Source organism: Colletotrichum destructivum, chromosome 10, assembly GCF_034447905.1.
Source record: "Colletotrichum destructivum chromosome 10, complete sequence".
Classification (NCBI taxonomy): Eukaryota; Fungi; Ascomycota; class Sordariomycetes; order Glomerellales; family Glomerellaceae; genus Colletotrichum; species Colletotrichum destructivum.
In genome coordinates, this window is record NC_085905.1 from 92,216 (window position 1) to 116,226 (window position 24,011).

The 24,011-nt window shown below is 59.5% G+C and overlaps 10 protein-coding genes across 10 annotated transcripts; 4 read left to right on the forward strand and 6 right to left on the reverse strand.

Moving 5' to 3' along the window:
• Positions 1-91: 91 nt before the first annotated feature.
• Positions 92-1,737, reverse strand: CDEST_14284 (Putative isochorismatase). The gene is made up of 2 exons (XM_062930440.1): positions 1,469-1,737; positions 92-1,367 (listed from the first exon to the last, which is right to left on the reverse strand). Exon 2 carries the CDS (start codon positions 912-914, stop codon positions 237-239), a length of 678 nt encoding a protein of 225 aa, XP_062786491.1. The 5' UTR covers positions 915-1,367; positions 1,469-1,737; the 3' UTR covers positions 92-236.
• A 250-nt stretch (positions 1,738-1,987) lies between these two features.
• On the forward strand, positions 1,988-4,140 carry CDEST_14285 (Putative cytochrome P450). The gene is made up of 4 exons (XM_062930441.1): positions 1,988-2,219; positions 2,287-2,811; positions 2,887-3,497; positions 3,577-4,140. The coding sequence occupies exons 1-4, from the start codon at positions 2,151-2,153 to the stop codon at positions 3,833-3,835; spliced, it is 1,464 nt and encodes a 487-aa protein (XP_062786492.1). The 5' UTR covers positions 1,988-2,150; the 3' UTR covers positions 3,836-4,140.
• A 1,800-nt stretch (positions 4,141-5,940) lies between these two features.
• CDEST_14286 (uncharacterized protein) lies at positions 5,941-7,405 on the forward strand. Its single transcript, XM_062930442.1, has 4 exons — positions 5,941-6,203; positions 6,274-6,628; positions 6,723-6,908; positions 6,974-7,405. Exons 1-4 carry the CDS (start codon positions 5,967-5,969, stop codon positions 7,357-7,359), a joined length of 1,164 nt encoding a protein of 387 aa, XP_062786493.1. The 5' UTR covers positions 5,941-5,966; the 3' UTR covers positions 7,360-7,405.
• Position 7,406: 1 nt separating this feature from the next.
• On the reverse strand, positions 7,407-9,870 carry CDEST_14287 (Putative tryptophan synthase beta chain-like, PALP domain, peptidase M20). The gene has a single exon (XM_062930443.1). The coding sequence runs from the start codon at positions 9,751-9,753 to the stop codon at positions 7,408-7,410; it is 2,346 nt and encodes a 781-aa protein (XP_062786494.1). The 5' UTR covers positions 9,754-9,870; the 3' UTR covers position 7,407.
• A 234-nt stretch (positions 9,871-10,104) lies between these two features.
• Positions 10,105-11,207, forward strand: CDEST_14288 (Putative phenazine biosynthesis PhzF). The gene has a single exon (XM_062930444.1). It carries the CDS (start codon positions 10,275-10,277, stop codon positions 11,202-11,204), a length of 930 nt encoding a protein of 309 aa, XP_062786495.1. The 5' UTR covers positions 10,105-10,274; the 3' UTR covers positions 11,205-11,207.
• Position 11,208: 1 nt separating this feature from the next.
• On the reverse strand, positions 11,209-13,095 carry CDEST_14289 (Putative glycoside hydrolase family 12, glycoside hydrolase family 11/12). The gene is made up of 2 exons (XM_062930445.1): positions 11,956-13,095; positions 11,209-11,837 (listed from the first exon to the last, which is right to left on the reverse strand). Exons 1-2 carry the CDS (start codon positions 12,347-12,349, stop codon positions 11,422-11,424), a joined length of 810 nt encoding a protein of 269 aa, XP_062786496.1. The 5' UTR covers positions 12,350-13,095; the 3' UTR covers positions 11,209-11,421.
• Positions 13,096-13,774: 679 nt separating this feature from the next.
• CDEST_14290 (Putative GroES-like superfamily, alcohol dehydrogenase-like, NAD(P)-binding domain superfamily) lies at positions 13,775-15,856 on the forward strand. The gene is made up of 2 exons (XM_062930446.1): positions 13,775-14,446; positions 14,594-15,856. The coding sequence occupies exons 1-2, from the start codon at positions 14,273-14,275 to the stop codon at positions 15,488-15,490; spliced, it is 1,071 nt and encodes a 356-aa protein (XP_062786497.1). The 5' UTR covers positions 13,775-14,272; the 3' UTR covers positions 15,491-15,856.
• A 1-nt stretch (position 15,857) lies between these two features.
• On the reverse strand, positions 15,858-16,332 carry CDEST_14291 (uncharacterized protein). Its single transcript, XM_062930447.1, has one exon. It carries the CDS (start codon positions 16,158-16,160, stop codon positions 15,870-15,872), a length of 291 nt encoding a protein of 96 aa, XP_062786498.1. The 5' UTR covers positions 16,161-16,332; the 3' UTR covers positions 15,858-15,869.
• A 748-nt stretch (positions 16,333-17,080) lies between these two features.
• CDEST_14292 (Putative endonuclease/exonuclease/phosphatase, immunoglobulin-like protein) lies at positions 17,081-18,661 on the reverse strand (the record flags this gene model as incomplete). Its single annotated transcript, XM_062930448.1, has 1 exon — positions 17,081-18,661. The coding sequence occupies one exon, from the start codon at positions 18,659-18,661 to the stop codon at positions 17,081-17,083; it is 1,581 nt and encodes a 526-aa protein (XP_062786499.1).
• A 554-nt stretch (positions 18,662-19,215) lies between these two features.
• Positions 19,216-22,851, reverse strand: CDEST_14293 (Putative P-type ATPase, HAD superfamily, P-type ATPase, transmembrane domain superfamily; the record flags this gene model as incomplete). The annotated part of the gene is made up of 4 exons (XM_062930449.1): positions 19,216-20,265; positions 20,409-22,110; positions 22,247-22,512; positions 22,597-22,851. 4 exons carry the CDS (start codon positions 22,849-22,851, stop codon positions 19,216-19,218), a joined length of 3,273 nt encoding a protein of 1,090 aa, XP_062786500.1.
• Positions 22,852-24,011: the final 1,160 nt, after the last annotated feature.

The window sequence follows — 24,011 nt, forward strand, 5'->3', positions numbered from 1 at the left end:
GGTCGTCCGGCGGGGGAGCGGAGAGCTCTCCTAGAACAGAAAGCCCAAAGATGCTGGGATGTGTCATTGATCATTCATGAGATTGTTTTCCATTATGCTTCGCATAGTAACGTCCCTATCGGTCAATTTTCCCTGCTTTTCTCATCAAGTCCACTCCTCGAAAGCTCATCTCCCCCTTCCTCCATGTATATCTCTACACCATCGCTCCTCTGACCTGCAAATATCTCATCATTGCATCAAGAACTTGGACCCTGGCCCAGCATCGTCAAAACGCTGTCGGCACTCACGACTTCAGCAAACTCCCCCTCCAGACTGGCCAAGTGGACAGCATGCACCGTCTCGGCGTCGAACCCGCCCCTCTCGAACGTGGCGATGGCGTCGCGGACGAGCACGACCCCGTGCACGCCGTGCCCGTTGACGTCAGGCCCGCCGCCGTCCCCCAAAACCTGCAGGTTGGCCGCCATCCTCGCCGTGGTGCTCACGCAGTGGTCCGTCGTCAGCCCGACGAGCACGAGCTGCCGGATCCCGGCGGTCCGCAGCATCGACTCGAGCTGCGTCTTGACAAAGGCGCTGTTGAAGTTCTTGCTGACGACGGGCTCCGACGCTACGGGTGCCGCGAACGGCAAGGGCGCGACGGAGGGCGTCGAGGAGCCCTCGAGGTAGTGCGACGGGTGGAGGGCCGATGCGGGCGATGTGGAATGGTGGTGCACGTGGATGATGAGAGCCGGGAGCCTCTCGGGGCTTTGATCGGGTCGAGTGGTGTCGTTGTATTCGCGGAACGCCCCTAGGATCTTCCCGACGTTGAGTTCAAACTCCGGCGTGCTGCGTGATTCGCCCCAGTGCGTGGGGTGCTTGAAGCCCTCTTGGATGTCTATCAAGACGAGAGCCGTGGGGGTAGTGGACACGGGACGCATGGCTAGCGAAGGACGGTAACGTGAACCGTGGTGATGATACAAGAGGGGATTCTGGGTCGGTGAGGCGTAGTAAGGGCCCTGATCAGATTGGAAGTTGGGGTCTTGTTCTTGTAACTGACGGGACTCTGACTGGGTTACGAGCGGGATGTTGGTGTCTCTCTGACTCACAGCCACGTGACCCTAAGCAGCCTGGTAAGCCTGGACTGCGCGACATTGATTTACCTGATAGTGAATGTCCCGCAATGACAGTTGGCAATTGTAGTCCAATTCATTCTCACATCATAACCTATCCAGGATCTAAGGGTGCTAGCCACATGGCCGAGAGGCTGGAACCAGCTCAGTATAAAAGATTTCTTGTTCTGAACTACTAAAACCTCCGCCCAGGTATGCGCCTATGAACTGAATTCAGATTTCGGAACAGTTTTAAATCCCGATTTTCACTTCCATCGAGCTCTTGATAAGTGTAACAGTCAGTACGGGTGCCATCGCGAGTACGGTTGACTCTTTCCGGGCCGGAGTGCTCGGGCTTGGTGTCCCTCATTAAGGAGAAATACCTTTTCCCAACACTGGCCATTGTCAATCATCAGAAAAGCGTACGCTGCACTTTTGACAATGCGCAGGTTGACCATTACATAACGATGAATCGAAGTGAAACTAAAGACTCAGAGTTGTAGGGTTTGATGGTATTCAATCTGTTAACGTCGTCATCTTGACTAACATAGCACTGCTTAAACTGCCGTCTGGTTTTACTTCATTCGTAGGTGGTCCGAGGCGGGTGGGTAAAGCCCTGTTAGTGAACTCCCCTGTCGCTTCTCATTCTAAGTCTCGTCCATCCGTGTCGAAAAGAAACCCGAGAGACAATTGAAATGGTTCACGCGGTGGGAGGCAGTGGTACTTCATGCGAGCTGACCGCAAACCATCGGGGTTCGGACATTTGCAAGCGGGCCGGCCGAGTTCTGCCCCTCATGTGCATGTGGAACGAATTTACGACGGACTCATGTTCTGTCCCGCACCCGGCCACAGACTGCGGGCATCTGTCGATCTCGAAGCAGTGAAACATGGGGAAAACGGAACTAATCACGGCAGTCGGCATCGGATGAGAAGCATCATCCCATATAGCTCCAAATGGGAGTTCCGGCCCCTCTCACGACTGTCATCTTTATTTAAAAAGCCACGCTGAGACGTCCTTGTTAGATCCGATTCGTTTTGGAGATTATAGTCCACCAGTTTGGAGCGATGTATATTATCAGCCTGCAGACCGTCGGCTACGGCCTTTTGGCCATCTTTGCCATCTTTGTCGCCCGAGTGAGTATCAGTTCCCTTGATCTCACCCGATACGAAGCCCTCGTGCCCTGATACTAACGCCCATGAGATCATCGTCACAGGCATCACATGTCCCGTCGGCCACATCCCGGGACCATGGCATACTCGCTTCTCCCACCACGTTCTCAAACTGCATACCCTCACGGGCCGACGCATGCACTACGTGCACTCGCTCCACCACCGGTACGGCCCCGTCGTGCGCATCTCGCCGCTCGAGGTCGCCGTCGCGGACCCCGAGGGCTTCGCCGCCATCCACAAGATCGGCGCCGGCTTCCTCAAGGGCCCGTGGTACGCGACAACCGCCGCCGGCGTCGAGCCCGGCATCTTCTCCATGGTCGACCCGAAACAGCACGCCGCCCGTCGGAGGCTGTTCGCCCGCGCCTTCACGGGTGCGTCCCTACGCCGGAACTGGGAGCCTGTCGTGCGGGAAAAAGTCGAGAGAGCTGTTGAGCGGATCAGGACGGACGCCCTGGGCGGCACGGCCGATGTGCTGAAGTGGTGGACGCTCATGACGACCGATGTCATTGCCCAACTCTCCTTTGGCGAGTCCTTTGAGATGTTGGAACTGGGCGAGGTAAGTTGTTTGTGCAACATCTGCCGGCATCTATGGTGCAAAGTTCTTGGCGATACTGATGATGAACCGTGTCAGAAAAACGAGTATATCAAGGCCCTCGAATCCATCTTCGTCATGAGCTCGATCCGCGCTGAGCTGCCGCTGCTGTACCGCGTGGCACGTCTCCTCCCGGTCAAGTCGATTCGGAACATCCTCGACGCCCAACGCATTGTTGATCGCCATGGCGTCAGAGCAGCGGCGAACCTGCGCCGGAACGGACACTCGGCCAGCCTTTTTGGGAACATGCTCGCCGAGAGCGAGGCGGGCGAGAAGTCGGACTTGACGGAGGACAAGGTGCAGGCCGAGGCGGGGAACTTCATCGTGGCCGGATCGGACACGACGTCGGTCACCCTCACGTACCTGGTCTGGGCCGTGCTCAAGAGACCCGATCTGCAGGCCAGGCTGGAGGCCGAACTGGCCGGCGTCGATGACGGATTCGACGACGCGGCTCTGGAGGAGCTGCCGCTGTTGAACGCCGTCATCGACGAGACTCTCCGCCTGTACGGGGCGGCTCCGGGGAATCTGCCTCGGTCCGTCCCCCCGAGCGGAGCTACGCTTGGAGGCTTCTTCGTGCCCGGTGGCGTTGTCGTCGAGACGCAGGCGTACACTCTCCACCGACACTCGAGCGTGTATCCCAACCCGCAAAAGTCGGTCCAAGCCAGCAACCCCCCCTCCCCTCTTTGTCTTTGGAATACCCAGGCTGACCGCAGCGACAACAACCTCCAGCTTCGACGAGACGCGCTTCCTGGACCAGGACCCGCTCTCCAAGCAGAAGACGCGAGTGTTTGCGCCTTTCGGGGCCGGGACCCGCATCTGCATCGGCCTACATCTCGCCCGGATGGAACTCCGCCTGGCCGCGGCCGTCTTCTTCAGGAAGTGTCGCGGGGTGAGGCTTGAGGATGACATGACGGACGACATGATGGAGATGCAAAACTTTTTCCTCATCAGCCCGGTCGGACATCGCTGTGACGTGACTCTCAGGTGACGGGGATGAAGAGGGAGCTTCATGTACTTGATACAGCTAGGGGGCGCATGTCTCGTGTGAAGACGACACTCATACGTGGGCGTCTACATTGACCTCGTCTTCAAGCCCATGTGGAATGGATAAGACGACTGCTGGTCATTCAGTCCTCCTGCAGCATGTGGCTCGCTTGTAGATTCTGGGTGTACAAAATCGATAGGCGAGGACGCCGAGGAGATGGCCCAGCTCAGTAGAAGCAGCGGAACTTGCTTCGCGTCAATCTTTAGTGCAATTCAGTTTACACTTGTTCATCTGCTGCGCACGTTATTGGAGCTGGGTGGGAGAAGGGAGGCGACAGCTTCATGGGACTTGAGGTCTCACTTCCTGTCGGAATACAAAAAGAAAGAAAACGAGACGGTCTTGGAGGAGGGAAAGCCGAGGATGAAGGTAGCATGAGTTCTCTAAGACGGCCTACCCTGAAGTTGACGTAGTCAACATGAGGCCAGAATGATGCAGCCCTATCCGAGCTGAAGGTCGACAAGCATTGTGCGTGGACGAGTCCAAAATCGGTTTCTTGAAAAAATGTCCATTCTCGCGCCTTTAAAGGTGTTCCATCCTCGGGATGTACTCATGAAAGTGAATTATCGCGTCCACTCTTAAGACGTGTCTAGCGACATGATGTCCGCCTGCCATGACGCTCTCAGAAACTGCTTCACCAGACAGCCGACCATACGTCACGGGCGAAAGACTTGAACCTAAGGTTCATGCTGTAGTGATCCAACCACAGCAGAAGCACTGTTAATTGTCAACCCTCTACCCACAACGGAGGCCGGTTGGTTGTCATTGACGATTTCGACCCCAGGAGGATGAGAATGGTGTGCTTGTCTTCAGCTGCGACTTGCAGGGGTTGATGTAAGTCCAAGGGTTGGCTGCCCCCTTTGAACGCTTTCTTATTCCATCATTTGGCAAAACACCAATGATCGACGAATAGCGGAACGAAGCTGGGAACCGAGAGAGCTCGAGAGCGTCGAGTTGGCGCTATATTCTGCAGCTAATGGAACCGATCCGACGATTCAAGGTCCGGCAATCAGGACCGGCATCGATCTAATGCATGATGCCGGCAAGCAGTTGTCGACTCTGGAACCTGACTACAGGAAAAGCCTTGACGTGGCTCCCTGCGGAGAAGAAAACCGGCAAGGGCCCATGATGATTCGTGCAGCATCGTGGTAGCTGTCACTTTTGCATCGGATCTTCTTCATGTCCTTAGTGCATGTCGACGGGGAGACTGAGGGTGAAACGGAGCGGCTTTTGCCACCCACAAGACCTCTTATATACTGGACCTACAATCGTGGGATGAGCCATCTGTGACGAAGATGTAACTAGAACTTCAAACGGCAAGCAATGATTCTCCACTTCAGCAAGCAGAAACTGAACTGAACCATTAATATCAGAGGTCTCGCCAGTTGCTCCCTCTGTTCATGACTTGCAAGCTCCCTGCACGACGTCAATCCCAGCTCCCTGGCCAGAAGCCAATCCGTCTCGCCCGTAGCGTGTGTTTCCTAGTCAATCGTCAAGGCTCCTGAGACACAATGATGCCCGGGAGGGATTTCGCAAACGAATGACGCTTAAGAGGTCTTCGACTGCAGCTCTGTGCTAGTCGACGACCCAAGACCCGGCTGTCCAGTCACCCACACGTCCCCCCGAGCTAGTCCCTTCGGTCAAAGACCCTCGATGCTTTCTTTTTCTTCCCCCCCCTATCGCAACCCCCTGCCATGCGGCGAAGAGGTCTGGCCGCCCCCTCCCTCTAGGGTTACGCAGCCCGAGAGGCTCCCTTGAGCTCGGAGAATATTAGGCTGCAGCTGCGGTTGCAGAGACCGGGATGTCGAGGGTCTCTAGTGCCATGGCACTTTGTTGACTGTTCTCGAAGTGTCGTGACATGTGCTATGACACGAGCTCAGGTGGGAATCAGGGCAGACGCTTTCTTTTAGACAGTTTGCCCTTCTTTCTTTTCGACACGCGGGCTGGAGAACCGTGTGTTGTTGTGCCAAGGAGCAAGCCCAATTCTTCTTTTATTGACGTTGATCCCCGGCCGAGTGACCCAAGGGCGTGTGAGGCGAGGGCACTTTACATTCCCACTTCCGCATTCCCTCATGCCATGGCGTTCAACACAAACGTCTTCGACCATGGCCCGTCATCTGTGTTCGCCACGCGGGACGGCTCTTCGGGCGTCCCGTTCGTGATGGATGTTTCGAAAGACCCTGCGCCACGGGTGGTGGCCTCCATATGGGCCATGATCTCCGTGTCGACCGTGTTCCTCTTGCTCCGGGTCTACTGCAAAAGGGTCAGGACGCGGGGCATGTGGATAGACGACCACATCCTGATCGCGTCTTGGGTAAGTAAGAAGGCTCTGGGGTATCACCTCGGCCCATGGGATAAATAAAAAAAAGCTGATAATGTGTCAGGTGTTCCTCCTGGTCTCGACAGCCCTCACGACCGAGCTCATGAGGCTCGGGTTCGGCAAGGCGACCGACTTCGTGCCGCACATGCACACGCTCTCGTCCGTCAACGTCGTGACCAACAACGTCGCGCTGGCCCTCAGCAAGACGTCGTTCGCCGTCACCATGCTGCGCATCACGTCGGGCGGGCAGAGGATCTTCATCGGGTTCCTGACGGTGTCGATGAACGTGATCCTGGCGACGGGGGCCGTCGCCGTGTGGAAGGCCGCCTGCGACAGGCCGGCGGACGCGTACGAGGCCGTGCTGCCGGGGTCCTGCTGGCGGGTGCAGGACTCGGTGGTGATGGCCATGGTTGCGAACGGTGCGTCGGGGGGCTCCTGAAAGCGGCTTTTCTTTGCATACGCATAACATTGTTCAAAACTTTGTTTAACACAGCTGACAACCGCTTCCTCCAGGCTACTCTGCGCTCGTCGACTTCATACTGTCGTTGCTGCCGTGGTCCATCATCTGGGGGCTCGGCATGAAGCGGCATGAGAAGGTGGGCGTTGCGGTGGCCATGAGCCTGGGCATCGTAGCAGGCCTGGTCGGCGTCGTCAAGGTCGTCCATATAGTGACCATAGCAGACGGCGCCGATATCCCGTGTGAGTGCTGCCACCGTATTTACCCATTACCTGTTGAGTTCCCCCATGCTGATTTGGAGACACAGACCGCCTCTCGCTGCTCTTCATCTGGGGCCAGGCGGAGCCCAACGTCACCATTGTGGCTTTGTCGATCCCGGTGCTGCGGGTGCTGTTCAGCGAGATGTACGCCACCTCGAAGCAGGGTGGGAGAGGGGGGTACATGAAGTCGAACAACCAGAGCGGGTTCCCGTCCGAGATCGGGATGAACACGCTGGAAGAAGGGCGGAGGATAGAAGAGGAATCTAGCCAAAGAGTCCTGCGAGCCATGGGGACGTCAATAACGGGGGATGCTGGGGACACTGACATCAGATACAACGCGATGGACGGAGTTACGCAGGGGACACATGGATACGTTTTGCGGGAGCCTGAGAGATGTCACTATAATAAGAGACCACCAAGAGTGTTGAAGTAATCAAATCAGAAGTTCACAATGGCGTCCTGTCTGTCCCGTCAGTTCCTACTAGGCACAGAAGTCTTTGATAACGGTCTCGAGGACGGTCGTCACCTCGCGGATGCTCGCTACGCTGACCCATTCCTCCTTACTGTGAATCCCATGGCCCTTGGGCCCGTACACGATGGAAGGGATGCCGGCCTCGTACAGCAACGCGGCATCGCACCAGAAGGACAACGCAGCCGGGGCCGGGGCATCTACGCCCAACGAGCTCGACACGCCAGAGAGGAACGTCTTGACGAAGCCGTCCCCTTCGTCCATGCCGAAAAACGGCCGCGAGAAGGTGACGCGAGGAGGCGCGTACTTGAGCCCGGGGTTGCCGGACGCCACGCGCCTCAAGATGCCCTCGACGTCCGCGAGGATGGATGCCGGCGTCTGCGGCGGGACCGTCCGGAACTCGACCGTCAGGGTGCAGCGCGCCGGGTAACTTGAGGGCTCCTCGCCGCCGCGGATCAGGCCGCCGTGCAAAGACGCCCTCCCCAGTCGGGGATCCTCCGGCAGCGTGCCGGCGTACTCGAGGAGCGCCGTCTGCACCGCACCGGCGAGCAGGATGGCGTCGACGCCCTGGTCGGGCATGGACCCGTGGGCGGCGACGCCGAGGACGTCGATCTCGACCCAGACGAAGCCTTTGTGGGCGATGACGACCTCCTGGGACGTCGGCTCCGGGATGATGGCGGCGTCGGCCCTCCAGCCGGCGTCGAGGACCTCTTGAGTGCCGAAGGAGAAATTCTCCTCGTCAGCTACGGCGGCGAGGATGACGTCGCCGCGCAGTAACGCGGAGCTTGATGCCGATGCCGATGCCGATAACGACGACGACGACGATGACAGTGACGAGGAGGATTCAGTGTTGATAAACCGGGCCATGGCGGCCATGGCTGCGGCGACACCGGCCTTCATATCCGCGGCCCCGCGGCCGAAGATGCGGCCTCCGTCGTCGTCCGGCTTCAGGTCTCCGCTCAGCGGGTCTAGGTCCGGCGAGTAACTCGACAAGCTGACGGTGTCGATATGTCCATTAAGCATGAGGGACTTGCCGCCGCCGCCGCGGCCGCGGAGAACGCCGACGACGGAGGGCCGGCCGGGCTTCGCCGTCTCCAGCCAGTGGGTTTCGATGCCGCGGTGCTGGAGCCAGGCGGAGATGTAGGCCGCGACCTCCGTCTCCCCCGCGCCCGACGCCGCGGACAGGTCCGGGTTCGAGGAGTCGATGGACGTGAGGATCTGCGTCAGTTTGACGGGGTCGTCGACGGAGACGTCCAGGGGCGTCTTGTAGCTCCGCCGGCCCTCGGTGTTCAGCAGCACGACGACGGCATCCTTCGAGAGGAACCCGGGTCTCGGGCTGACCTGTGCGAGCCGTCGAAGAGCCGCGACGGTGGCGCCGCCACAGGGGCCGCTGTTGACGCCCTTGGTCCCGAGGTACTCGACGCCCTCGTGCGCCTCCAAGTCGGAGACGGTGGCGCTGGCGTCGATGCCCGCCTGGAGGTCGTCAAAGGCCGTTAGCGAGACGGTGCCGCAGTTGAGGCCCTCCATGATGGTCCGCGACGTGTGCACCGAGACCGGCCTTCCCGCCGTGAGGCTCGTCCAGAGACACGGCGCGGTATCGGGCTCGACGGCGAGGACGGCGCAGTCCCGGCCGTCGGACTTGCAGTGAGAGACGACGGCGTGCGCCAGGGACCCGACGCCGACGGGGGTGACCAGCAGAGACGGCTTGAGGCCCCTTTCGGCGACCTGCTGCTCGGCCTCGAGGACGAGGGTCGAGTACCCCTCGACGATCCAGGCGGGGATCTGCTCGTACCCCTCGAACGCGTTGTCCTGGATCAGCAGCCCGCCGGAGATCGACGCGGCGGCCCTCGCGGCCTCGGCGACGGCCTCGTCGTAGTGGGCGTCGCTCACGACGACGTGCGCGCCCTCGGAGGCGATGCGCGTGACGGCGTCGTCGGACACGGTGCTCGGGATGTAGATGTGCGCCGGCACGCCGAGGATGCGGGCCATGGCGGCGACGGCGCGGCCGTGGTTCCCCTCGGTGGCGGCGTACAGCGAGACGGAGTTTTTCCGGGCGGCCTCTGCGACCTGCTCGAGGGGCGTGTCGGCGGGCAGGCCGAGGTGTGTGGTGACGGCGCGGTAGGTGCCCCATGACGCGCCGAGGATCTTGAAGGACGGGAGGCCGAGCCTGTTGCTCTCGTCTTTGAGGAAGACGGCCCTGACGCCGAGCTCCCTGGCGACTTCATCAAGAGAGACGAGGGGCGTCGTTGCGAAGGAGGGGAGCTGCTGATGGAAAGCCTGGGCGAGGGGTGCGTTGTCGACGGGGCGGACAGAGCGGCCCGTCGAGTGGTTGAGGTAGACGCCGCGTGCGTGGGCCATGTCGATGATGATGATGATGATGATGATGACGCTGCTAATGGAAGAAAAGAAAAGAGGCACGTGTGTGTAGTGACGGGTTTTATACTTGTATCTTTATATGAGTTCAGTTCTGCACGACTTCCCACTCCGAAGCCGCCGTCACTCTGCCCGGTCTTGTTACCGGGGCAAACCCGGACCCGGCGCCGTCCGGTTCGGCGGAGAGGAACCAACACACACAGACACATGTGGATACATATTGGAGAAGGTGGAGAACATGTCAATGAAAGGCGCATCAGGCGTGATTACGAAATCGTCCAAACAAAGATGAAGCCCATAGTCGTAGTAGTAGTAGTAGCCACTCTCACGAGTTAGTGACTCATATCGTACGTATTACACCAACCTCACCACCAGGACAGCCATTATAAAACCTTTTTGGCCCGTCCAAAACTGTCATTCGAGCCTTGTTGACGCCCCATCTCATCCTGTCCTCATACCCAGACCCTCTTCTCACCCCGTTACCCTCCGCCCTTAATCGACACAACATGGAGCTCCCTTACACCACCGTCGACGTCTTCACCGACAAGCCCTTCGAGGGCAACCCGCTGGCCATCGTGACGATCCCGGCCTCAGTCTCCCTCACGCAGGAGCAGAAGCAGGCCATCGCGAGAGAGTTCAACTACTCCGAGACGACCTTTGTGCATGAGATTGCTGACTCGTCTTCGTCGTCATCGTCCGAGCGGCGCTTCGACATCTTCACGACGCACGAGGAGCTCCCCTTCGCCGGCCACCCGACCGTCGGCACCGCCGTCTTCCTCAAGCCCCGCGGCGTCGACAAGCTGCTCGCCAAGGCCGGCCCCATCGCCATCGAGCACACGGCCGCCGACTCGGTCCGCGCCGCCATCCCGCACAACACCCACCTCCACCAGAAGCGCCTCCGCGACCTCGGTCCGGGACCCCACAGCGACGCCGTCAAGCAGCTCGCCGACGCCGAGGCCGACGCGCCCGTCTTCAGCATCGTCGACGGCATGACCTTCGCCCTCATCGAGCTGCCCTCGCTCGAGGCGCTGGCGCTGGCCAAGATGGGGCCGATGAACTTCCGCAAGCACGAGCTGCTAGACGAGGGCTGGCGCGACTCCTTCATCACGCGGTACTACTTTGTGCGCCTCGGCGCCGAGACGCTCGATGGTGGCCGCGTCGTGCACCGGATTCGGACGCGCATGATCGAGCCGGACCTCGAGGACCCCGCCACGGGCAGCGCCGCCTGCGCGCTGTCGAGCTACCTGAGCCTGCACGAGCTGGCCGGGCGGGATTTAGGCTTCGAGATCACACAGGGCGTCGAGATGGGCCGCCGGAGCAACATCTACGTCGACGCGACGGTGGGCGAGGGGCCCGACGGCGCACGCAGGTTGGAGACGCTGCATCTGGGGGGCAAGGCCACGAGGGTCATGAGCGGCACCATCTTTGTGAGGTGAATTGTGGGTGACGACGAGAGCCTAGACTATGCATATATATTGTGATGACGGCGGGAAAATGGGCACCGAGTTGCTGTGTCTTGGCTTACGTAGGGTAAACTGTACCCATCACGGCATAATATCTACTTAGTCAAGGTAAAGATCAAGATCATTTATCCAATAGAACAATGTAAAACTTGTACAAGAGTAAAGAACCCTAGAGCACAAACCAGCAAGCTCAGAGGTTGATGTTCAGGCCAAGCGTGTTGTTGAACGTCACGGTGCCCCAGTACGGCTCCTGGCCGGCGTTGCCCACGTTGACGTAGGTGCTCTCGGAGAAGATGCCGTGCCTCGCCAGCGCCACGAGCCAGTCCTTGATGTCGCCCTCGAACGAGCCCCCCTCGAGGTCGCCGAACTGGCCGGCCTCGGGCGCCAGCAGCGAGGACACGGTGATGCCCGTGTCCGTGTTCTTCCCCTGGTACAGTTTCCAGCCGTCCTTGCCAAAGAGCCCGTCGATGGTCGCCGTCGGGCCCTCGGCCCAGCCGATGGGCACCTGGCCGCCCTCCCAGCGGAGCCAGAGCATGAGTTCCTGGGCGTCGCTGGAGGTGCTGTCGCCCTTGGTGTCGGAGGTCATGAAGTCGTAGACGACGTTGCCTGTTTTGGGGAATCAATACTAAGTCAGCGGGCAAAAGACAGAACCCATGAGGGGAGAGGGGGGAGAGGGGGGAGAGGGGAAAACAAGGCCATGATCATGTGCTGAAAATAGTTTTACCCTTGTAGGCGGACGAGTTGGAGACGGTCCAGGTGTAGGTGCTCGGGATGCTCCGGATGTCGGCGAGCCGGGTCTCGAGATTCTGCGTCAGGCCGACGAACGAGTAGCCCTTGACGACGTCCGTGTTGACGGCCGGGTCAATGTCCCAGATGCTGCTCCACTGGATCCGCTGGGCGTCGCCGGCGGCGCCCGAGGTGCCCGAGTAGCCGGTGCAGGCGGAGCCGGCGATGGACCGGTAGTTGTAGTTCATCGAGTAGACGATCCAGGGCGTGCCCATGAGGACCTCGAAGGCGTTGGGAGCGCCGCAAAAGGTCTTTTCGGCGGCGGCGGCGGCGGCGGTGGTAGCGGCGGCGGCAGCAAGGACGGCCGGGGTTAGGAAGCGGGAGGCGTGCATTGCGGCGGTCGGTCGGTCGGTCGGTAGGGACTGTAGGAGACAAACTGGCTCGATGGGATTGCTGGGACGACTACGGGGAGGACGAGCGAGGCATGTCTCTTTTAACGGCGGAAGTTCTGCTATTATCTACATTCTGGTATTAACAAGGTACTCTCTCTTCTCTTTGCCGAGACCATTTGATGAAGTTTCCGTGGGGAAGAAGGGGCGTCTAATAAGGAGAGACAGGCAAAGCCAGCCAGACACGTTCTCTGTAAACACCGGACCATACGTGTAGTAGTATATTGCCCTCGTCAATCTGAAACTAGGTGCTGATCCATTGGCCCCTGGTTCGGGCGGGAGATGTTCGCAGCAAGTTGCAAGATTTCCGTGCTTCGAGGGGGGGAGGGGCTTTGTTCTCGGGAATATTTCATCTCGGATGGAGTGTGGGGTGGCGGGATCTAGACTCTCACTTTCAATTTCCCGGCTACGACGGCAGAGGCGCATCCCTGGTGTACGGATGGATTCTCTCGGTTGTGCTGATTGATAGTAACGAGGGGGGTTCAACCCGGGCTTATGCCTCTCACCGTCTTTACGCCAGAGTTGCAGCATTTTTCATGCACAGAAACAGAGACAGAGACAGCGATTGACTATGGCAACTGACTGGGTTGACTGATTGCGGCTTCGACTCAACCCAGGAGAGATCAGTCTGTCTACAATGATAGCCGTAGGGGAAGAGCCAGAGTTCTGGCCAGCAGCAGGAGGAGTGATCTTATATAGCTGATACAGAGAAGACGCATTGGACACTGAGAGCCCTTTAACTGATGGTGCATATTCATGTCTTTGTACTCTGTACTCTGTCACAGGTCGTCATAACAAACCCCCAGAACGGATAAGCCGGGATGGCTGCCGGCCACACGAACCATCCCCCGTTCCAGGCAATCGGCCAACGGATAAACATTGCATGAAGCAATGACTACATATGACGGAACGCCGTGCGGCAGCTAGTTGAAGGATCGGGCATATTACAAAACTGCACCGCGCGCGCGCCCAAGTGAAGCTATTCCTAATCCTCTAGTCGTCTGGTCCTTTGCTCCCTCCCCCCGGTTCCTCTCCTCCCTCCTCTTCTCTCTCCACCGCTGGCGTCCTCTCCCCTCTTCCCTCTCCCTTCTCCTCCCCTATCCCCTCCATCTGCCGGCGATGCTCCACAAAGGTTATTTGTAAGCCTGCAGAGATTTTGCATTTCTCAACCCCGCCGAACGGAGACTCCAGTCCGGCCTCTAGCACGGTTCAGTAATTGAACGAATGTCCCCCTGTCTTTACTTACCAATCACTCACTCGACTGGAGAAACATACGGGCCCGATCGCCGCCAACCCGCTATTTTCCCCCTTCGTTTTTGTTTGTTCGTCGACAATTCCCACGTGTCGCTTTTGTCGGCGCCCTGACGGCCATGATTAATAACGAATTCCGAGCCGTGTCCGGCGGAGCAGGAATAAGAGCGGAAAGCTCATTGCAGGCGGAACTAGGCCCGCACAGTTGTGGGTTGTGACATGTGAGAGAGAGAGAGAGAGGGTGTCAAGATTACCGAGTCAGTCAGGCACCGGAGCAGACATGGTTCGCATTTGCCGGCTCCCCTCGGACACCCAGAGCAGAGTTCTTCAGTATGACGGGTGTGTAAAGGTTATTGCGTCATGTAGACGCCCTCCGAAGCCGACCGTTCGATCAAACCCCACGATTCTTTGGAAAATCCCTTTTGGCTTGGGGGTATAAGGACCGCGACTGAGCCTGGAGTTATTGGGCTATTATGTTCTGCTGAATTCTCTCTTCCTCAACATTGAAATCATCTATTATAACAAACAGTCAACCGTTAACGACTTGGGCTTTTGGCTTGAGTAAATACACCATTCAATACAAACAAGACACAGCACACCCAACACACCACCACCATGGCTCCCACTTCCACCAGCGCCTGGTATGTCACCGGCATCAACAAGGACACCGACACTTGGGACACCCTCAAGCTCAAGAAGGAGGTGCCTGTGCCCGCGCTGGGTGATTACGACGTGCTCGTCCAGATCGAGGCCGTCTCCCTGAACTTCCGTGACCTGGTCATCCCCAATGTAAGCCAACTCCCCCATCATCTATGTCTCTCACACACACAAAAACAACATGCTCATGATGCATGTATCCCTTCCACCTCCCCCTCCCCTCCCGGACCACTGTCCCATCACTTGTCCCACTAACAACCATCCCCCCCTTCCTCGCAGGGCCTCTACCCCTTCCCCCTCAGCTTCCCCCGTATCCCGGCCTCGGACGGCGCCGGCCGCGTGGTCGCCGTCGGCCCCCGCGTCACGCAGCTCAAGGAGGGCGACGCCGTCGCGACGCTCTTCAACCAGGACCACCAGGCCAACCCCATCACGCCCCTCGCCCTCAACAGCGGCCTCGGCGGCGCCCTTGATGGCACGCTGCGCCAGTACGCCGTCCTGCCCGAGCACGGCCTCGTCCGGTCGCCCCGGACGCTCACGTCCATCGAGGCCGCCACCCTCCCCTGCGCGCCGCTGACGGCCTGGAACGCACTCTACGGCCTGCAGTCCAAGGCCTTGAAGCCCGGCGACGTCGTGCTGACGCAGGGCACCGGCGGCGTCAGCCTGGCGGCCATCCAGTTCGCCGTGGCGGCGGGCGCGACCGTCATCGCCACCACGTCGTCGGCGGCCAAGGGCGAGCGGCTCAAGAAGCTCGGCGCGCACCACGTCATCAACTACAAGGAGACGCCCAACTGGGGCGAGGTGGCCAAGTCTCTGTCGCCGGACAGCCTCGGCGTCGACCACATCATCGAGGTCGGCGGGCCCGGCACGGTTGCGCAGTCGCTCAAGGCCGTCAAGCTCGAGGGCGTCATCTCCGTCATCGGCTTCCTGTCCATCGGCGATGCCGCCTCCTCCGCCGGCCAGCAGCCGACGCTGCTGGACGCGCTGAACAACCTCTGCACGATCCGCGGCATCCTCGTCGGCTCGCGGCAGCAGTTTGAGGAGATGAACCGGGCCATCGACGCCAACGGCATCAAGCCCGTCGTGGACAAAAAGATCTTTGGCTTCGAGGAAGTCAAGGAGGCCTACCAGTACCAGTGGGAGCAGAAGCACTTTGGCAAGGTTGTCATCAAAATTTGAGAGGGTGTTATTATGTGTGTGTGTGTGTGTGTTTGTGTATATGTGTTGTACGTACGACTAGTTACGTACGACTTTTAACCTGTCGATAGGACAGGTGATTTGAAATAGTAATGCAGTTATGACCATAATCTTTGTGTCCGTTTTGTTGCCCAATAATGGAAAGGTTATCTGTATCGATGAAATGGTTGACCGTTTCCAGCAACATGTTTGAACAGATACGAATAGTCCCGAGGTGTAATTATTGACACAATACACTCGTGTCACCAATGATGCCAATACGCCGCCAACGCCCCCAGTCCAAAACCATCATTCGTTATCGCCATCCGCCCTGCAGATTCGTTCGCTAAAGTCCCAATTTCCCCCATTCAAAAGGACGCCCTCAAGCTTTCTTGCTCTCCTCTTGATCCGTCACATCCTCGATGCGTCTATCGAAGTTCGTGGTGTTGTCCGCGCGGATAGCCCGGCCTCCTTGGGGGATGGGCCGGCCCGAGGCGTCGTAGTCGCGGCGCTCCAAGTACACGGGCTCCCCCGTTCGCATGGAGGCCGTCCGGATCGTGGAGCCCGAGGGGCCGCTCTCGTGCTTGCGGGCCCAGTGCTTCTCCTCCGTCTTGCCGTTGTGGCTGACGGAGGAGGAGATGGAGATGGAGGACGAGAAGGAGAAGAAGGGCATGTTGGCGATGGGGTCGTCAACCGGCAGCGTAGGGTTATGCGGCAGTAGGTATTTCGTTCGATTTGATTCAAGGTCGAAGGGAGGGGAGATGCTGATGCTCTACGGATATATCCTTGCCAGATGAAGTGAAGCAGGTTGAGGTGTGTGTGAATAGTTGGCAGAGGAGAGAAGATTCCATGGTGGTCTGATCCTCGCAGGCATAAACGCAATGCAACTCGACTTACATCATTACCCCACTGACGTCACAGTGCACAGAACAGGGCAAAAAGTTATGATTACTCAACATGCACAATTCTTATGCCGTCTGATGTTTGCGCAGTGTGCTCGTTTACTCCAGTGTCCCATGTTGTTAATTGCTAGAATGCAATTCAAGGTAGACAGATAAACTGTTTATTAAGCTGATTTACTCTGTTTACTTTTAGGCAGTTTTACTGCACGTAGGCTGAAGTTTGTGTACTCTCAGTTTTTGACCAACATTTAAGAGCATGCCATGCTTATCCAGGCCATACGCATGTGTTTATTAGCAAAATAGGGAAGACCTGATTGTGAATCACGAAAATCGCATGGTCAAATAAGAGTACAGATTTGGAATAGGCTGATTGCAAACAAGTTGCAAGGACAACATGTGCTCTAAGGATTGTTCACCCTGGAGAGTATTTTGATACCGCATCCTGACATCTCACACTACATCATTCGACCCGTGCTGGCCTGAAGTAGTAATCCAAAGACAATACAAAGTCGTAAACCTCTTATGCATTATTATCCTGAAAAAACAGACGAGATTTCTGGTCCCCCATAGCCGTCATCCTGGTGTTTGTCCAGCTTGCATGCATTTCAAGACAATCACTGCCCACGTATCAAAGCCATACATCATCGCACATGAATACACCCATCTCGCGTTTTCCGCCTCGCCATCATTCTTAATCCCTAAAGCTAAAGACACTCAGCACAGCAGCATGGTCCGACGTCCACTCGTTCTCCCCGTGGTCCGGCTGCGGCCTCGGCTCCCCTACAACAAGACTCCTCGACGATACGACCTCCAGCCGCCTGCTCCGGAAATACACGAAATCGATCCGGTCCATCGGCTCCGGCCGCCCCTCGTTGTCGAGAAAGATGGGGGACCACGTAACCCCAGGGTCCTCCACGGGGTCCGGGTGCACCACGCGGTACGAGTCGACAAGCCCGGCCGCCGCGGGCTCGACGGACGTCGGCCACGGCACGTCCGCACGGCCGCAGTGCGCGTCCCTCGCGGCGTCGGTCCAGTCGAGGTGCGACGGCGCGTTGAAGTCGCCGACGAGCACCACCGGCACGTCGTCGGCGGCCTCGAGATCGGCCCGCATGGCCGCGACGACGGAGACGACCTGCGGCGTCCGCCCGGACGCTGCCTCGCGCGCGAGGACCTCGTCCACGGCCATGTCGTCGAAGCAGAAGTCGTACGGCCCGTAGGGGCTGTGTCCGAGATGGACGTTCCAGAGGTTCACGGCCCGGCTCCGTCCGCCTCCCCCGTCGTCGTCGTCACTGCCCGGCGTGATCCGGACGCGGCCGGCCCAGGACTCGTGCGGCGCTGCCTCGGAGATGGGATACTTGCTGACGACGCCGACACCCTCGCCCTGCCAGGAGAACCAGCCCATCGCGTCGCCGAGACGCGTCGCGTGGCCGCCGGTGCTCTCCTGGAATCCGACGACGTCGGCGCCGCTCGAGGCGAGGAAGCGGACCTGCTTCTCGTGGTAGCCGGCGATCCGTGTGCCGCCGTGCCAGAGGTTGTAGGACATGACGGCGAGCTCGTCGACGAGCGGTGCGCCGGCAAGTCTCGTCGGGATGGTGACGCGTAGATGGGCAGATGACCCGTCCGCCGAGGCTGTCACCCCGACCGTGACGGTTGTCTGGGCCGGCGCGTGAGCGTCCGGGATGCCGGAGAGGACGCCGTCCGCCGAGACCTTCACCCAGGCATCGCCGCTGACTTTTTCGTAAACGACCGTCGAGTTGCCCCCGCGGGACCGTAGACCGGCGACGCTAGCCTCGTATGCGTCCCCTACACGCGCGTTCCGAGCCGTAATCTCGCTGACGATAAAGGCGACGGGGCCTTCGGCGTGGGGGACGGTGACGTTCACGGGCGCAGCGAGCCACGAGTACGCGTCCCGCCCGAGGAAGAAGGCCCTGTAGGCGCCCGGCTGCAATCCCGTGGCGGAGAGCCGGACCTCTCCCTCGGACGCCGGGGCATAGGCCCAGTCGAGGGACTCTGCGACGAAAGTCTCGTTTTCCGGCCCGCCGCCGGATGCGTGGTAGATGCCCACCCAATTCGTGTCGTTTGCGTCTGGTGTGGAGTAGTGGAAGGTCAACGGGGGTTTGTTTGGGAAGAAGGTGAGGGTGCCGGGGAGGGCGGCGGTGGTTGTTTGGCGGGCAACGGCAGCGAGGGCGGGTGATGCTGATGTGAATGTTGTTGTTGTAAGCAGGGCCAAGATGCCCGGCAGAAGCGGTGGTGTTGCTCTCCGTAGACGCATCGTGAGTGAGTGTTGTCTGGCGGGAGGGTCAGCGTAACAACCATGGAAGAGCAGATGACGGCATGGGCTACCTTTTTATATATTACTGGAATCGATAGCATTAGAGTCGTAGTGCTGTTCTAGAGTAGTGTCTCCGTGTTGTCATGTCAGCCTTGACCTGAACCCCGGAAAATCCCTCGTTTAGTTGAAGGATTCGCCCTACGGCGGATGGGCGCGCTTGGCATGGCTCGGAATGGTTTGGATCGACGTGGTCTCGCCGAGTCTGACGCCCTGTTTGTGTTGATTATTCCAAGACGGGGCGTAATGAGAGACCATTGGACAAGCTGGTGATGCTGATACATATAAGTCTTCACTCTGGTGATAGTACTGTTTAGGTGGAGGACAGCCAAAGAAGCCCAAGTCTTTTGTCACGGCAACTTGCAGCATGTTTGCTGTGTTACTATATGCTACAGAAAACTGCTACCTGGGGCTTGCTTGAAGGATCAACTGATACGCCTTGAAGCCAACGTTACACATACAACCAGCACCCCCCGTGATCCTTACTTTATCTCTTTTCACTTCTCCAAACCCTCCTTTTCCAGGTCGTGGTCATAGTCGCCCACCTCGGTGTGGTGATCGTCGTCGGCAACGCCGCCGAGGTACTCGCCAAAGACCCTCTGCTCAATGTCCATGTCCTTCCACGCGACGCCGAGCCTCTTGCGGCTCTGCTTCCTGAAATAGACGCGTTTCGCCCACTTCCACGACTCCACCCCGGCGAAGAAGAGGGCGGCCGCGATGAAGACGATGGCCCACTCCCACGAGATGCCCTTGTGCTTGAAGACGTCGGTGTTGATGACGGGGATGTACAGCAGGGGGAACAGCGTGACTAAGCCGACGATAATGGCCCAAAAGAGGAACTTATTGCGCCAGACGTCCACCATCCACTGGGTCAGGTACCGGGTCGAGCCGGGCTGCATGCGGAAGAAGGACCGGCGCATGTCGACCATCTCCCAGGCCAGGAAGAGGGCGAACCAGGTGAGGCAGGCAAAGGTGGTGGCGCGAGCGCGGAAAACGGTGTCGCACGTCTCATTGTAGCTCCCGTTGCAGTTCTCGCCGAGCCGGCCGTCACCGAAGCCGTAAACAACGAGCGAGAAGCTCGCCAGGCACAGCGCCGTGATCCACAGGCCGTAGACGACCATATCGACGAGGAACTCGGCCGTGAAGATGCCCGTCTTGAGTGACTGCGGTGGGCGGCGCATGATGTCCGGCACGGCGCGCTCGAAGCCGAGGCCCATGTCGGGCATGCCCGAGGTGGCCATGATGATCCAGACGATCTCGACGGGCGCGAGCGGGAAGACGGACAGGCCGCGGGCGTCTTTGAAGGTGAGGCCGACGAGCAAGGTGCCGGCCTGGGCGATGTTCTCGGCGAGGACGTGCAGCACGAACTTTTGGATGTTGTCAAAGATGCGGCGGCCCTCTTCGATGGCGGCGACGATGGAGGCGAAGTTGTCGTCGGTGAGCACGATGTCCGAGGCGTCTTTGGCGACGTCGGAGCCGGACTGGCCCATGGCGATGCCGACGTCGGCGCGGCGGAGGGAGGGGGAGTCGTTGACGCCGTCGCCGGTCTGTTGGTGTTAGTGTTGATGTTGGTGTTTTGGGGTCAAAGCACAGGTTGTATGTAAAGGTGAGAACCAGATCAAGGAGAAACAAGGGTATGTATGTATAGACAAAAATGGTTACGTGGAGACAAAACACAAAAGATACATACCATGGCGCAAAACTTCTTCCGGCGGTGGAGAGCCTCAATCATCCGCACCTTTGTGCTCGGCGCGCACCGGGCAATGACGAGCGGGAGCACCGGCAGCCGGTCGACCTCGTCGTCCGTCAGGGCATCGAACTGCGAGGCCGTCATGACCATGGCGTCGGCCACGTTGCGCGCCACACGCTCCATCCGGGACGGCAGGATGCCGACCTCGACGGCGATGGCCTTGGCCGTCTCCGGGTGGTCGCCGGTGAGCATGTGGACCGAGATGCCGGCCTCGTGGCACTGCCTCACGGCCGGCGCCGACTCGGGCCGGGGTGGGTCGTACAAGCCAATGAGGCCGCGGAAGACGAGGTCGCACTCGACCGAGGCCCGGTTGACCTCGTCGCCCTTGTTCAGCGCGGGGCCGTCGTACCGCTTGCTGGCGAGCGCGAGCACGCGGAGGCCCATGCCGGCCAGGGCCTCCATGTTGCGGAGGACTTCCTCGCGGAACGCGGGCGTCACATCGGCGAGCGTGTCGTCATTGTCGCCGCCACCGTCTTTGGGCGTGTACTTTGTGCAGATCTGCACGACCCTCTCGACGGCGCCCTTGGTGTAGGCGTGCAGCTCGCCCGTGGCGTTGTGCCTCATGACGACCGACATGCGCTTGACGTCCGAGTCGAAGGGCAGCTCGGCCATCTCGCTCCACTCGGGATCGTCGCCCGTCGTCAGCCGCAGCCGGTTCCAGTCGAAGCGCGAGGCGAACACCTGGATCGCGATCTCGGTCGGGTCGCCGCGCGCCGCCCACTGACCGTCGTCCTTCTTGGTGATGGTGGCGAGGTTGGCGAGGGCCGCGACGCGGAGGAACGCCGCGAGCACCGCCGGGCTGTCGCGAAGCAGCTGGCCGGCCTCGACAACGCTGCCGCACGCGTCCCCTCCCCTCTTGAAGTTGAGGTGCCGCGGCGAACGCTCGTCGAAGCGGATCTCGCCCGTCGTCGGGTCCATCGGCGACGTCGCCCCCTCGACCGTGTAGGTACCCCTGCCCGGCAACCAGGCGCCGCGGGCGAGCATCTTGCCCTGCGTCAGCGTGCCCGTCTTGTCGGAGCAGATGTCGGTGACGGCGCCGAGGGCCTCGAGCGACTTGAGATTGCGCACGATGACGTTGCGGCGCACCATGCGCTTCGTGCCGGCGGCCATGGTGATGGTCAGCACGACGACGAGGCTGGCCGGGATCATGGACAGTCCTGTGGCGACGGCGTAGATGATGACCTCCTGCGAGGCCTCGAACCGGTTGGCGCCGAGCACGATGATGGCGCAGACGATGGCGATGCCGAACAGCAGCATCGCCAGCTTGGAGAGCTTCTGCTGCAGCGGCGTGCCGACGTTGACGCCCAGGAAGCGCCCGACGGCGTCGGTCAAGGTGAGCGTGTAGGCCTCGAGGTAGCGGTGCGGCTTCGCCCGGCCGTCGGGCTTGCGCTTGACCTCGCGCACGCGGGAGTCCTTCTTGCGCAGCGCCGACGCAATGGCGCCGATCTCGGTGTAGACGCCCGTCGCGAAGACGACGCCCTTGGCCCGGCCCTTGGTCACCGTCGACGAGCTGTAGGCCACGTTGAGCCGGTCGCCCGGGCCCGTGGCGTCCGGGAACACGCTGCCCTGGTTCTTGCGCACGGGGAGGGATTCGCCCGTCAGCAGCGCCTCGTCCGTCTCGAAGTTGACGGCCTCGGTGAGTCTGTGGACCGTGGACGTTTCGTCAGTCAGCTGTCGGTTGCTCATGTCTGGTTGTTATGCACAACAGGGGCGACAAGACTAAGAACAAACAAAAATCGGGGGACAGGGATGGCGACAGGGACAGAGATGGGCCTTACCTGACATCCGCGGGGATGGTGTCGCCCGTCTTGATCTCGACGAGGTCGCCGGGAACGATGTCGCCCGACGGCACGACCATGGTCTCGCCGTCGCGCACGATGCTGGCTGTGGGCGAGCTCAGAGACCGCAGCGAGTCCATCGTCTTCTCGGCCGAGAACTCTTGGAAGAAGCCGACGACGACGTTGAGGAGGATGACAAAGGTGATGACGCCGCCCTCGATCCACGAGCCGATGCCGAAGCTGACGGCCATGGCGAGGATGAGGACCTGTGGGGGTGGTGGTGTTTGTGTAAGTGAGGGTCACATCACAGGGACTAAATTCACATCACAGAGACGAGAGTCAGCACTCACCATGGTCATGGCGTTGGCGACCTGGGCTATAATGATCTTGAAGGGCTGCACGCCCTCCGCCTCGCCGAGGTCATTGTGGCCGTACTCCTCCAGGCGCGCCTTGGCGTCGACCGACGAGAGCCCGTGGTTGGTGTCGGCGCGGAGTTCCTCGGCCAGCTGCTGGAAAGACAAGGCGTGGGCGGGCTGGGAGAGTGGTTTGTTCGACTGGCCCGAGACGTGCGTGTCAGCGGGCCTCGCTGCCTTGGGTTTTCCCATGATGGCGTGGTAGAAGGCGAGAGTGGTGTTGAGGATGAGTAGTCTATAGGAGTGATTCTGATGTGCGATCTGAGGCTGGATAATAGCGGCAGTAATTATTGGGTTGATGACGATGGAGATGTCGGGCAATGGTGGTGACGATGACGTAGGGTAAGATAGTGTAGCGTAGCGTAGCGTAGCACAACTCGTTCAAGCTCAGGTTGTCTAGAACGGAGTGCAACGCCAAGTGGACGGCGAACGGCTCTCAGCAAGGACTGGTCAGGGTGGCAACGCAGAGGCAAGTCGTCAGTTGAGGTGTCATTGCACGCAGGACCCAAAGTTGAGAGGTGGCAGTTTGAGGAGGGAATACTTCCTCTAGACGGACGAGGGCGAACGTCTCCTTTTTGAGTTGTGCGTTCTAATAGTGGTCGAGATCCAGTAAGCCGTTCGAGCGAAGAAAAGTCCAGACACCGAACTATGGGAATACACGGTCGCTTTCGTCTGCAATAAGAATGTCTTACTAGTGCAGACATAGCCTCGGATCCATCCATCACGCATTAGGACCATCTTGGCTCTCTTGGCTCCCGCTTGGCGCGATAATGGACGAGCACCGGAAGACGCCGGCGGCCCAGACGCATCTCGGGAAGGAAAAGAAGGACGAGGACGCGGAAGGTGGCCATGAAGATATCGGGAACAATTCTCCTCGGATGTCTCGCCCGCTCGCACTTGTACGGGACAGACGTTGCTGATGGATCGGAAGGGTGGAAGTGAGTTGGCGCCGGGAGTCGGTAAAGACGGAGAGTTGGCGCTAAGGGTCGGTGGCGGGTGGGAGGGCGGTGATGATCGCTTCCCACCCCGGCGGCGGACTGCACCCCAGAGCAAGCCGCTGACGATGGGGCCGTGTGGGAGGTGGGAGGTGGGAATTGGGGGAGGCGAGCTGGGGAGGCGTACATGTGCTGCAACCGCTGCTTCTAAGTGGTTGTTGTCACCAGGGATCTTATCTTGCAAGAAGGGGGTGACCATAGAACGCATCCCTGCTGAGGGTTTCTCCAGATTACGACGCCTGGGGATGACAACGCGATGGAGTCATTCTTTCAGTGTGTGTTGTAGAATTACCTGGACTGGACAAATGTTGGTGTTACTACGGACGTAATTGACGATGTCCGCCAAGAGGGTTTCAG